The sequence below is a fragment of the Athene noctua genome, chromosome 9 (assembly GCF_965140245.1).
Source record: "Athene noctua chromosome 9, bAthNoc1.hap1.1, whole genome shotgun sequence".
NCBI classification, from domain to species: domain Eukaryota; kingdom Metazoa; phylum Chordata; class Aves; order Strigiformes; family Strigidae; genus Athene; species Athene noctua.
Window position 1 is genome coordinate 2,882,332 of NC_134045.1, and position 14,027 is coordinate 2,896,358.

Sequence of the window (14,027 nt, forward strand, 5' to 3'; positions counted from 1 at the left end):
ACTGGCCCGCCCCCCCCCCAGCGATACAAACACATTATAAGCAGTCAGGAGCCAGTACAGCAAAATAAGACCCTTTACACATTTTCCACTGATAACAAACACCAGCACTGAGAACACACAGTGGATATAAGGAATAATCCAGCTCCACCACGCAAGCAAGTGGGCCAGCATTGCAAACATTGTCTTATCAAACCGTACAAATACAAACAGAAAAACTGCACCCAACAGATTGCTCTAGCACACTCTGGTCAGGGTCTGTCCCTTTTTGATTCTTATTTCAACCCTCTTGTGCCCCACGTTGGTGCGCCAAAAAGGCTGTGTTGGTTTAGGCCCTGCCGGGACCGGAGACCACGTTGCTGTTGTCACTCCCCCACCCTCGGATACAAGTAGGGCACAAACCCCGGGTTGAGATAAGAAGAAATTTAATACAGCAGTGTAATAAACAATCTGAACAACAACAGTAGCTATGATAACAACAATAAACAGTAATAACAGTAAACAAGACAAAAGATATACAGAGAAATACCGCAATGGTTACAGACAGCCCCGTGCTCCCCGCCACCAAAGCCACAAAGGAAAAAGAATTCCCGTGCTCCCGCGCCTGGACCTGAGGTCAGCATGGTATGAATAACCTGGCTGGAGATCCCTTCCCCCTCTCTGCTGGGGAAAACTTAACCCTATCCTAGCTGAACCAGGACAGCATCTTATCTTCAAAAGTTCTGCTCACCTTGGAAGAGACCCCATATTCAGGGCCAGTGTTGCCCATATCCTGGAAAGTTAATTCAACACTCATTTCTAAATAGCATTACAGATATCATTTGAAGGGCACAGCACTGTTACCCACAAAAAAAGCATCTTGCCTTGCTCAGATAATGCTCTTTTCTCCCATAGAGCAAGAAGAAATCTTGACTTGACAGGAACAGCAATTTGCATGTGATGGTTAATACCACCACCAAGGTGGCACCATGGCCATCTGCATTACAGCATTTTCCTTTCCTGTTTCGAACAAGATACTAAACTTATACTTGCCCTGTTGCTGTCCCTTTATTTAATCTTGTTCTGTTTGTTGAGCTGACAGTCAGCGTGCTGTAACATTGCTGATGCAATGCTGCTGTGAAAATGTCAATCATAGCTCCTTCCTTTGAGCAGGGACCGTGATCTCTAAGCCTAACTGCAAACAGCCACGGTTTCGAGATCAGCCATCAAACAGGAGACAGGGAAATCACAGCTCACCGTCCTGCAGCAATCTCCGGGCAGGAAATCAAAGCAGCAGCTTTTCTGTCTTAGAGAACACAAGACTTGGGCTCAGGGGCACAACTGGATGCAGGATGCCCAAGTCACCCACCAGCAAGGCTAAGGGACTGCCTCTGCTCTCAGAGGTACGTGTGCAGTTCACCCTGGCACCTGACTGCATCTCAGATCTTATCTCCAAAATTATTCAGTCCTCTCTTCTTCCCCTCAATAAACGGCCAGGCAGCCTAAGGCAGCAGCAAAGGGCGAAACTTCAACTGAGGCAGCAAAGCAGCACCAAAGGAGGCAGCTGCTGGGGGCAGGGAGCAGCTGGAGCACACCTCACCTGCCGCAGTGCTGCTCCCCTGGAGCTCAGCATCGGGGGGATGAAGAGTCTGAAGAGCCCTTGCTGAAACGACTGATCGAGCAGGTTCTCAGGACCTGCTCCCTTGAACACCTCCGTGATAGCAGCAGCTGTCCTGAGAAGCCGAGATGCTCACGGTGGGGTAAGTCAAGCCTGTGGGGTCAGCGGGGGGGACTACGGAGCAGCAGAGCCCACCCTTACTGCAGGGCAAGAAACCATCCCTGACCCCCCTGCTATTATTGTTCTATTTATTGATTAGCCACAATATTTGCAGAGATGGCAGTGAAGCAGGATAGGACTTATTGCCCAGCCCCACGCCTTAGGGCCCTGAGGCAATGCAGAGGCAGAGACACCCTGCGAGCCCCCCGGGACACACAGGCTGCCCGGGGAGGGAGGGCAGGCGTGAGGCCGGACAGCAGTGCCGGAGCAGCTCTGCGGGTCAGGGCCTGCTATGAGCACGCAAACCCCGTCCTTCACACACCAGCACCACCCACCCCAGGTGGCTTGCTCTCTGCAGAGATGGAAAGCAGGTTTTCATTGTGGAATCAAAGCAAGCTGCCCTGGGAATCCCCCACTTTGAGGTTACATTTATCCCCCAAACAGCTGGAAAAGCCGCGTGAGGGAAATTCAGCCCCGTCCTTGGCCCAGGAGGCTGAGCCTGTACTCTCACACACTGCCTGATGCTCCATCCACAACACCCAGTCCACAGTGCCAGGCCTGGGCTAACCAGCCCCAGGAGTCTGACCCACCTGGCACGGAGAAGAACAACCCCCCTCCGAACCCTGCTTTCAAGCCCCTCACAGATCCCCCCTCCAGTGGGGAGCACACCCCACCCGGCCTCAGCGCACGAGCCCGTGCTGGCTGCATCAGCCCTGCTCCCCCTGCCAGGAGCAACCCACCCTCCCTGGGCCGTGCAGCTTCTCACCCTACGCAGCCTCCAGGATTAAAGAGCCTTTCTCTGCAGCCAGTCTCCAGAGGTGCTCTGCAACGCGACGGACTCCACCGTAGGTACACCACCATTACACTATGTTCTTGTGCAACAACCCAGCTGGTTTGACACCCAGCAGGTGTGAAACTCACCTCACTGCGAGCAGTTTGAGGCCAGACCTCACACCCTAGTCTCTGTCATTACCAGCAGTTCGGCACAAAGCAAATGCAGATCTAACAGGGAAACCGTGTGGAAACCCATGCCCTTTCAGGAGCAAAGGGCCACGGCGTTCTCTTGGTCTCAGAGCTCCAAACACATGAGTCTTAGAGCTAAATACCTTCCACAAAATAAAGGGAGAACTTGCAACACTGATCCAGACTCATTTCTGCTCAAGCATCTATGCAAATTTTCTGTTTTACTCAGGGGTCCCCCAGCTAAAACTGCCCCCAGACCAGGCTCCTCTTGCTGCATTGTGATGGAATACATTGCTTTCTCAATCATCTAGTGATATGCAAATGTTGCATATAATAATTAAGTCACAGGTTGCTTGTCAGTCATTTTTGTTGGAAAATAGCTCCACAGACACTTACCATCGTTGCCCTGAAGGATGCAGGGATGACACTCTGATTGGAGAGGTGGAGAGTTCGGGAGGCATCTTGCAGAACTTGGATACTGTCAAAATTTATTTTGCTTGGATGCACGTAGACAACTGGTCCTTCTCCAGTGCTCACTAGATGGATTTTCTGCTCCAGAAAGCAGGTAGGAAAGATCAAAAAAAAGAAGAGAGAAAGTTTAAAATGATTAAACGGCTCTAAGGGTACTCCTAGACTGGGGGATAATTACGGCTGTTTGAAGTTTTCAGTGTTGTAAAACTGAAACCAAAGGCCTGGAGCCAGTGTGGGACCTGGACTGATCCCATCTGAAAGACACAAGCTCCCGTTATCAGGGGATAAAGAAACCCTGTTTCCCATGCTTGCTTTTTCACACCTCCTCCGCACTGGTAACTCTCCTTCCTCTACCTTGTGCCTGCTCCCACTCCTTCTACTGCTCAGTCTTGCCCCAGAGCACCCTCCCTGACTCCTGCTGCTGCACAGCACACTGGGACAGTGGCTTTAGTCCCAAAGCTACGCCTGTGAAAGCCAGCACCAGCCAGAGGCAAAGCAGGCCCTTCAGAGTAGAGATCACACAAGTTAGTTGCTCTGATTTGCACTTACGTCTATTCCTGGTATTATATGGATAATGGGCATTAATTATTAATAATACAAGCAGTATTTTTTCCTTTTGACAGTCTGAGACCCAAAAGTTCTGTTCTTGAAGAACTGTCACAGACTACTGGGGAAGGAATGTGGATCCCTTTGCTAAACCACCTCCTCACATCAGTAAAAACATTCAGGAGGCATTCAGGAGATTTAGCAGCATCATTTCCACTTCTTTCATTAAAAGTTTAAATCCCTGTAACTACTTCCAAAATGTCAGCCTTTCTTTCTGTTACAGAAAGCTTAAGGCTCACAGGAGCCCTCCGACATCCTCTTTCATCCTCAGAGATGAGAAGACATTTTAAAACAGCTGCTTCAAAAGTTGATATCCTTTTAAATTAAACCTTAATTAACTGTATTTGATCTTGATTTCAGCTAAATGAAGCCAGGACACTACAGACAACATTCTCTTGCCTACATTTCGTGGTCATTGCTGCTGTTGTGTATGCCTGACTGTGAACATCAGCCTTCAGGAAGCTTTAGTCCAGGAATGCTTTGCCTCATCCATTTCCAAGCTTGGCAGAAAAAAAAAAGTCTCTGCGCTCCAGGTGCAAGCGGCGTGGAGACTCATGAGTCTTTGGCTGGGGCTCTCAGCAAAGAGCTATGACGGGTGTTTCTCAGACGTGACGGGCCTGACTTTCAGCACGGCCTCTTACACAGCGCTTGCGTTAGCAGGATTCAGGGATGTCCCTGTGTGCTCCTGAACAAAAGGCCTAACGAAGCACCAGAGCTCTTCATCTAATCGCACAGCAGAGTACGAGACCCAGGGGTTGTTCTGGGCTTCAGACTGGCCTTCTTATCCTGTCTGACCTAGCTGTAATTAAATGCTGTGTCAGACACTTAGATTACCACCTGGGATGATACCATCCTTCCTCTTCTCTAGGTGAAGGGGAGTGGCTGCAAGTATACTTGAGATTACAAGACCTCCTGACCTTGTTAATGGATAGGAACCAGTAAAGTAGGATGCTCAGTTTTAACGTTAACCATCACTTGTGTTTCACTAGCTTTTATTTTTCCTGTATTGTACTGCAATGTATACTATTTCATTTATACTCTTTTCCTAACTACCCTCTGACATCTCACCCACTTGTAAAACATCTTGAAACCTGTAAACCCTTGCCTAGTGGAGACAAAACAGGCCTTAGACAGCCTGGTAACCTCCCTGAGTACATCCCTGATAACAGGGACCTAAGAACGCAAGACAAGCGCCTGAGAAGACGCCAGTGTCACGAAAAGCGACTGGGAGCGGGTTTACACCAACCCCCTCGGAACAAACAGGAGCTGAAGGATGGTGAGGTCACTCCATGACCATGCATGGACACGGGAAACCTCAAGTTCAGCCAGCGGGCAGTGTGAGGAAGACGATGTGGACCACCAGGGGGGAGAAGACCCTCAGTCTATTTTTACAATGCACGCTCATTTACTACGTAAATGAATTCTGTATATTAGTCAGAGAGCTTTGCTAGTAGCTGCGGCACTTGTGGTGGAGCGATCCCCAGCGCTGCCCAGCGCTGCGAATAAAGAATCCCTGCTGAACAGTCATAATTCTGACTGTGAAGCTCTTTGTTTCACAGACATTAGCTGTTGCGTATGCCACAAACCCCTTCTTTCCTTGTCCACACCAGCATATATTACAAGTTCTTGTTTTCCCGGGAAGGATCCCCGGAGTTAGCAACCCTGCCTGAGGCTTCACACCCCACCAAGAGGAGTCGCACCAAGGCCCACGTCCCCCAGAACTCACCAGAGGGGATCCGTCACTCCCAAACACTGCAACATGAGCAACAGTGTCCTGCTCTCCCGTCACCTGGGCCTCCAGCGTCAACGGGACCTCCACCGAGCTGCGAGGCTGGACAATCCCCCACGGCACGGGGCTGGAGTACCACACAGAAGCGTCCTCCTTGTGTTCCTGTAAGGGACAGAGTCAAACGCAACACACAGGAGTGACCTTGGGGGAAACTTTGAACTCCTCAACATCTACCACAATGGCAATTCACACACATTTTCAAAAACCCCTAGGAGAAAGCAGAAAGGTACAAAGCAAGATACAAGACTTGTATGGGCTTAGCATCCTCAGAGGGTCCAAAACCTGCTGCACCCACACCCACTCCTGTGCTGGCAGCCTCCTTGCAGAAGCTTTTCACAACCCTCTAAGTTCTCCTGCATGAAAGCACCCCAAAGACTAGAATATAAACTGCTTCCTAAAAAGTTTAAACTGCTTCCTGAAGTTTATATTCAGGTAGCTTCCTTTTCTCAGCAACCTTTAGGTTTCAATATAAACCAGCAAGGCCTTATCCAAAACCCTTTTTTTCCCTAATAAACCCTTAGTAACGTCTGAGGGCAGGAGGCGGATGCAATGCCAAACCTGAGGAAGAACCCTGTAGCAGCCTGGGAGATCGCTGTCATTCACAAGGGTCAGCATCTGCTGGTAAGGGAATTTTAGGAAGCACCGTCCGAACATCATGACAGGGTTGAGCACTCGCAGCGCAGGAACCACGCATCTAGGCAAAGAGAGGACCGAAAGGGAATTAGAGATACGAGAGAATGTGGAGTTCGTTTACTCCCCAAGTAGCATGAAACAGAGCGTAGCACATTTGTCAAATAGACACTTAATACCCCTACAGCGATAAATGGCCTTTAACTGCTTCTGACTCCACCACCGCCTGTAAAGGTGGGGCAAACCCCGGGACTCGGCCTCGCAGAGGCTGCCAGGTGCCCGGGCAGCGCACGGTGCCCTGTGCCAGAGCTCTCTGATCAGCTCTGCCCGCTCTTTGCCCCAGGAGGCTTGCAAGGACCCTCCCAACAGTCCCGGCAAGGCGTGAGCTCTGGGGCAGCCTTCCCCCCGAGTGCTCACCAAGGCTCAAAGGGCACAAGACCCCAGTGTCTCAGTGAGAACGACTGCCTCCTCTCCCACACCGCTGTTGCCCTGCCTGAGAACTCAGCCCTTTGCCCGGCGATGGAGGGCACCAGCCACCCCCGGCCTCAGGCAGTGGGGGATCACCCTCTCCCAGCTCCTGCACCCCACGGCTCCGTGCACTCTCTGTCCCCATTTGCACTTGTTTTACAAAACTGCAGCCCAGGCACTGACTGGATGACTCTGCCTGGGAGAGGGAACAGCACAGTGAACTCATCCCTCTTGGAATTAAACCGACACCCACCGCAGCACAACAGGGCTGAATCTGCCTGCAGCAAGAACAACTTCTGGCTTAAGTCTGAGAACATTAATGCTCAAAAGAACCAGAGGGAAGCAGAGAAATCTGAGCTCACCTTCCACATCAAGGACTACTTTCCCCTTCATAAGATCTTGCTTTGAGCTTCCCCTCACCAGTCCTGCCATAAGCCCCTTTCCCATTCCCATGCGCCTTCGTTAAGTGACCCAGACACCAGCTCCCAGCAGGCTGCTCACTGCGGCCCAAATGGATGTTGTATTTTGGCTGCAACCCAGCACAAGTCCGCCACTTGCAGGAAGGAGGAAAGATGGCCCTTTGGAAATTTATTACACCTCAAGCACCAAAACCCAGGCCAATAATGAATAGAATTACTGTTCCCTTTAGAAAAAGGCTCAGGGCCACGCCTGTCCGTGGAGCGCAGGTGCTGCTTTCAGAACACTGCCCATCTCACATCTGGCTGGGCAGAACTACGTCATTAAGCAACACTTGTCACTGGGAGATGGATCCAGCAAACCACGTGCAAGGCAGCGTGGTGCTGGATGCACGAGGAGAGACGACGAGCTGCAAGGAAAACATCGATACCTGGCTGTGAGGAGCAGCGCCGACACCGCCCTGCCAACACCGCACACGTCCACCACCAGAGCCAGCTCGTAGCTCTGCAGAGTGTTGGAGCACAGGGTGACCTGGTGGAAGAGAAGAGCACCGAACACTTCATCACTCCCAAAAGCCATCGTGCACCTGTGCTGTCCTCCGGTTCTCGTTCCATGGGCAGGAAAGGGAGGATTTTGCCCTAACTCTTCTGCTGGTCCATGTGCAGAGCACAGTTGCTGGGAGTAACAAAAGTCTTCTGACATATCTGCTTTGTTAAATACACCTTGCACTTACCAGGGCACATGTAACCACTATTAGATTAATGCTCTACTCCCCACTGTATTAAAATTAAAAGACTAATTTTTAATCTCAACTACAACAGCATAAATGCAGAGGCAATCTGTTGAATTCAACAGATTCAGCTTTACACTGGGAAGCTGAGGGCAAAATGCAGCCCAGCAGGTGCTGTGCAGTTCATGGCTGCCAGAGATTTTTCAGTCCCCACTGGAGATCACGGCAGTGAATACAACTCATTCTGCTCATCAGGAGAGGACAAATAAGATTGGGAATAAAAGGAAAGTGCTTTATACAATGACATCTCTCTTTTTAACAGCCACCTTCTGTCCTCACCCTTCCTTTGCCCACTTTAAATCAAAGAAACTGCTCCAAGCAGCTCTCAGAAACAGATAATGGCTTCTGCACTTGACCATATGGGACATGATCTTCAGCTGACCATTCTGGGAACAAAGCAGTGGTCCTCCAGAAAAGCCCCAGAGTAACCCAGCTAACAAAAGCCCAACACCAGTGCAGATATCCTCCCCGCGTTGCGCTCAGAGCTAGCGGTGCTAAAGCCCTCCCATCCCTCAGTGAAGCTCCAGCTCCACCCGCTTCTTCCCATACCTGGATATCCAGGAATCCCAGGGGGCGGATGGTCCCTCTGCGGGGCTTTATGCTGAATTCTCTTGGCCTGAGTTGACGCTGGGCTCCCTTTCTCTGGAGTAGGTGAGTGTTTTCTGTCATCTGAGCAAGACTGCTGACACTGGGCTCTCCCAAGCCGTCCCCAAGAATGCGAAGGTTGAAGGTGAGGGGCACCAAGGAGGTGTTAGTGAGGCGACACGACAAGGTGTGAGGAAAGCCTAGGAAAATGACACAAATATGAATTTATGCACCAACTGTCCCATGATTCCTGATGTGAATAGCCTGTTACGATAAAACCGGGCTTGGAGTTTAGCTCTTTTCAATCTGAAGTACAGCTAACTGAGAAGTTACGCAAGGAATTAATTGTCACTTAAGCTCCCTTTTACGCTGATCGCAGAGATTCCTTCCTTGGAAATGGCCACTCTTGGCGATGCTGAACCCCAGAAGTTTCTCTCTCCCTAGCTGTGAGGAGCTCTCTCGCCTGCCCCCAAACCTGCACCAATTAGTTCTCACTTACAAGTGTCCATCCAGACAGACCATTTATTCTCAAAATTCAATGCCCTGTTGACTCTGGGAACACTCCCACAGTTTTCAGTATATAAAAGCGGGTATTGTCATCGAGGAGAAGCTGCAGTAAAAGGAAGGAAGGATGAAACTGGGAACGACAGCATGACGCAAAGCACTCTAACGCAGTTTCTCGAGGCAGGACCCTTAAGGCATCTCCTGTCTGGGGCTACCAGACCGAGCACGTGACAACTCACGGCCCCGCACTGGAGGCAAACCTGATGCTTGCTCAGAAATCAGCAGGAGCCATGTTCCACCCCACCTAACAAACAGGACACGGCTTCCACACTGCACACTGCCCTGCACAGGTCGGCATCACTTGAGCTGTGATACTCGCCTTCCCTCATGGAAAAGCAGTGACACAGCCACACCTGGGGGGGTGTTCTGCAGAGACAGGACATCAGCCCACAGCCTGCTCTGGCCTGGACATCTGGCTCGGCTGGCCAGCTCTGCGAGAAGGAGACATCTCCCGTGGCCTGCTCACCAAGCGTCGTTTGAATACACGACGGGGAGGAAAACCAACTGCAGCCACAGCGGGGGGGTTCTCCATGTCCAACCACAGTGACCACTGCCCACCTCCAGCAGTTACTCCAGCAGGGAGGCAGGAGGGGCACAAAAAGGACAAACACAGACTTCACAGTTCCAAATGAGACCAAAGTCGCCAGATGCAGGTCAACAGTCAGCAGCACAATACAATAGCTGCCTTCAGCTGAAAAGCCCTTATTAATGAAATTACATTAGGGAGGATGAATCTCCTGTTACACCTCCACATTTCTGTCTGGTGTGTTTCTTCTTGTTTTATTCAAAAGGAAATAAAGAAGTAGCAGAGTGGTGATGAAGGGAGGGGAGAAGCAGCTCAGGAAAGGCAATGAGTCTTCTTAAAAAGTCCATGAACAGCATGAAAACACAGAGGCATCCTGGGCACAGAATGATAATGGCCCTTCAATCAGTCCACAATGGATTTCACATTTAAACTGTCGATCATCTCAGTCAAAAGCCTTTTGTGAGACTGAGATGGAGAACCAGAAGCTGCATTTCAACGGGGACGCTCTGGATGCTCAGCCCCAGGCTCTGTCAGCAGAGCTGGGCCTGTGGTGGGGAAGGAGGAGCCCGTGGTCCGAGGACATCAGTGCCTGATTCAGAGCTACTGCTTGGGCATGTTACCTGGTGGGTGACAACGAGGGGCCCTCACAGCGCTAATTAACATCTGGCACTAAAGGTCAGGGGGGTAAATGGTATCCCTGCCTTGCCACAGGAACATTGACCCAGAGCAGCTACAGGCCAGTATGTGCCTTGAACTCCCTTCTGCTGCAGGCCCATCCCCTGGGCCCTCTGGGACAAGGACTTTCACAGTCATTCTGCTGTCAAGGATTGAGAGGTTGGGGCTGAACAGACTACAAGGACACCAAAAAATACTGACTTTCTATCCCTTTGGTCCTACTGATCTCACGATGGCACAGGACTGCCTCGGCAACCAGCAGCCCTGGCTTTAACACCCTGAAGGCTGCTATGGAGGAGCACAAGTGACAGATGGTCTTATGTTAAAATGCTCCATTTTGGTAATTCCCAGAGCTCTCAACCCGTGGACCAAGCCCAGGGCACACTCACCGAAGGAGACATCACCGAAGTGGAGGGCAGGGACGTCGAAATGAAAAGTCGGTCCAATGACGCAGCCCCTGCAAGGACAAAGACAGGCAGAGGAGATGTTGGCTCGGTTAGAGAGAATGGCAAAGCGCTCAGCTTTCCGTACCGCTCGGGTGGGTAAAAGCTGCTCTCAGAACCAAGGTGGGTTTCAAATCAACCTGTCACCCCCGTGCTCAGCACAGCACCCATGTGGACAGCAGGCAGCCAAAGCAAAGTGGTCAGCACCCGACAGCTGCTGCTGAGGCTCAGGGCACCGCGGCAGGGTGTGCCCCCACGCTGCTGCTGGCCCCAGGAAGGTCCTGGAACAAGTGATGGCTCTGTGCCTCGGTTTCCCCACCCGTGATGTGATGGACAGAGGTGTCCACACAACAGGGGACTCACTGTAACGAGCCTTCCCAGCTACGGGTTCCCTGCTTTGGTATTTCTTAGCTGGAACTGGTGTTTCCATGGAGTATATGAACACCTTTCTCAGAAGACCTGATCCACACAATCATTACACATGCAGGACACATGAATCCAGGGGAGCCCCAAACATCCATTGAGAAGAGCAGCAACAGTTCTACTCATAGGACAGTTCGATCTTGGAGGGAAGTATCAGCTTGTCACCAGTGCACCAGCTGACACACCCAAGGGCACCACCTCGCCCGTCCCTCAACTCAGCAGACAGGCTCCAAACTCCAAAACTCACTCACATCCACTGAAATCCATACTCGAAGCTGCACAACAAACATTAATTGACTTCATGGTTGATGACAATCAATGCCAGCTCTGCCTCAGTTAAAAATCAAGGGCCACAGTGAACAGTGCCTTCTCACTTTACTCACATGAACAGACCCCAGCAGCCCGCGGGAGGGACCTGCGTCCATCCCTGCTGTCCCATTTCCAGCATCCCTTTCCAAGCACCAAGGAAACAAGCATCCGGCACCTTGTAAGGTTGGTTTCCATGTAACGAGTAATCACCTATGGTCTTGACACCTTCTGACCGCATAGTCAAAGAGCACTCAAAAACTGACTTTCAGGAGTTTCAATCCAACGCTACTTCTAGATTCTTGCAGTTGAATCAGCTCCTAAGAATAAGCCTGGTACCAAACCCCTGCTGATGGTGAAGTTCCCTCTCCAGGGACCTCACATAACCAGACTTGACCTCCCAAGCCCTAACAGCTTATTCCAGACGGAGCAAAGGGAGCAGATATGCTTTCCATCACAGCATTTGCCAGGAGACGATGGAAAAATACCTCCAAACCAGCCACGACTGGGGATGACATAAGGAAACTGCCAAGGATGAGCCTTGCCAGGCAAGTGGGGAAATGACTGCCCCTTCTCCTGAGTGCACCGAATCTGTGCTCTGGGAAGTTAAACTGGAATGACTGCCCAGAAGGCTCAGGCAAGGAGCCAACCCAGAGCTGGTAACAGTACAGCTTGCAAGAGAAGGGGGGAATAGGCAGTGGTTTTGACAAAAACTGTGTTTTACAGTAGCATTAAGTAATGCATGTGTGAAGGGAGATCAGGGTCCTGGCAGAGCAGGAAGAATAACAACACAAGGTGGGAATGGAACTGCTTGAACTCTCATCCCCGTTCCTTCCTTTGCATCCCAGTGTCCCACCAGCCAGCTTTCCTCTGTTCAAAAGAACCAGAAGCTTTTCTCCATGGAGGATGAAATCCAGTGCACAAAACCTTCCGAAGAGGGAGGCTCAGCTGGACCTGGTGGGTGGACATCTCAAGGGCATTTGAAAACAAACAGTTTGAGCTGTGGGGCTGGAGAATGACAGAAAGGCTGGAGAGGGATCCTTGAAAAGCAAGACAGAGCTCAAGGAGGCAGATGCCATCTCAGGGAGGAGAGGACTGCAATGGGAATTGCTGCTGAGGGACAGCTGCATGGGAGCAGGCGGGTGTGCTGGGCTGCCATCAGATGGGCTGCATAGGAGCCACCATCCAGGGAGGAGGAGTACAAGGATGGGGAAGAAATAAATAAAAAAGGACCAGCAATCCTCTTTCACTGAGACAGAAGGTCTACACTGAGCCCAGGGCAGTGCTGGCCAAACAGGGCAGAGAGTGGCCACAGAGAAGGGGAGGGCATGATGGGCACTGAGAGTCAGGGCATCACTGGGCAAAAAAGGACCACTTCATTTGGCTGTGGGGAAGCCAAAACACAACCGTCCCTCTGACAGCTCCTTCCTTCCTTCCCCAGGAGCAAGGCCACTGTGAGGCAGAGGCAGCGGGCGCTGTCCAAGCAGTATCCAAGGGATAAATGCATCCTTACCAGCAAAACCTGCCCTTGCTCAAGGAGAAAGCTGCTCATGCAATAACACCCTGTGACCAGTTTGGGGGAGGAACAGAGGAGAATAAATTATTTGATTGTGAAATGTTCCCTTTTGATTTCCAAAAAAAAGCAGCACTTTCCCTCCAAACACAAAGCCAATGTAATTCTTTCTTTACTGAGCTCAACAGACTTATTCACCACTCTTCTCTTGCAAAGTAATAACCTTTCTGTTCTTTTTTATCCATTTCCCTCATTTTATTGGTAAAGTCGACCGCAGAGTCCTCCCATTGCTTTACTGCCTTCGTCTAGAGCCTCCCAGCAGCAGCAGCCCAGGAGGCTGGTTGCCGAGGAGGCACAGCCAGCCCCACAGCTCCAGGGCTCCCAGCACCAGCTTTCCTGCCTACACCACGTCACCCCACCAGCCCGCGGTTAAAGACCAGCTGGGACAAGTTTGCATGCTGCTGCGGTCCTGACAAGTGAGCTTTGCCTCTCCTATCATCAGCTTTTTTCCCCCTTCTCCCTTTTGCTTGGTGAGGATTATCTCTTGCCCTGGCACCAGCCGCAGAGCTCCCCGTCTGCCCCGTCAGCACTGCTCTGGCTGCAGAGAGGAGGCACCACCACAGCGCTGGCTGCACAAGAGGACAGCCTGTCCCAACCCATGAGCATGAGAGGTGATGCTGAGGCTGCTGCTACCCATTTGGGATGGATTATTAACAGAGGATTTTAAAAACACTGCCTCTGGCTGCAGCCACCCAGGCTGGCCCATCCCCAAAGCCCTGCTGGCCTTGCTGTGTGTTCAGGGGGGTGGCCCAGACCAGCTACCGCCCAAAGCTGATGCCATCCCGCTGTCTGACGTTGCCCAAGGGGGAATGAGCTACCTGTAGGAAGGAGTCACTCCAGCTCCTGGGTACCCGGACTGGGCAGCAGGCATCTCCACACCTTTCCTGTACAGCCTCCAGGCAAATTGTTTTCCAGCACAGGTAGTCACTTAAAGCCCCGGGGCCCTCACACAGACACGTGTTGGAACCTGCTGCTGCCAAATTCTGTGCAAACAGCGTCCTGCAAAGTCACAGAGCCACCCGCCCAAACCATGAAGGCAAAGCTG

At 51.3% G+C, this 14,027-nt stretch overlaps 1 protein-coding gene across 1 annotated transcript in view; it reads right to left on the reverse strand.

Moving 5' to 3' along the window:
* The window catches only part of LOC141963915 (hydrocephalus-inducing protein homolog), a 109,628-nt gene that overhangs the window by 48,537 nt on the left and 47,064 nt on the right, over window positions 1-14,027 (reverse strand). Inside the window, 6 exon segments of the mRNA XM_074913650.1 lie at window positions 3,113-3,265; window positions 5,520-5,684; window positions 6,141-6,276; window positions 7,528-7,628; window positions 8,437-8,672; window positions 10,627-10,694. Coding sequence (XP_074769751.1) covers window positions 3,113-3,265; window positions 5,520-5,684; window positions 6,141-6,276; window positions 7,528-7,628; window positions 8,437-8,672; window positions 10,627-10,694 — 859 coding nt within the window.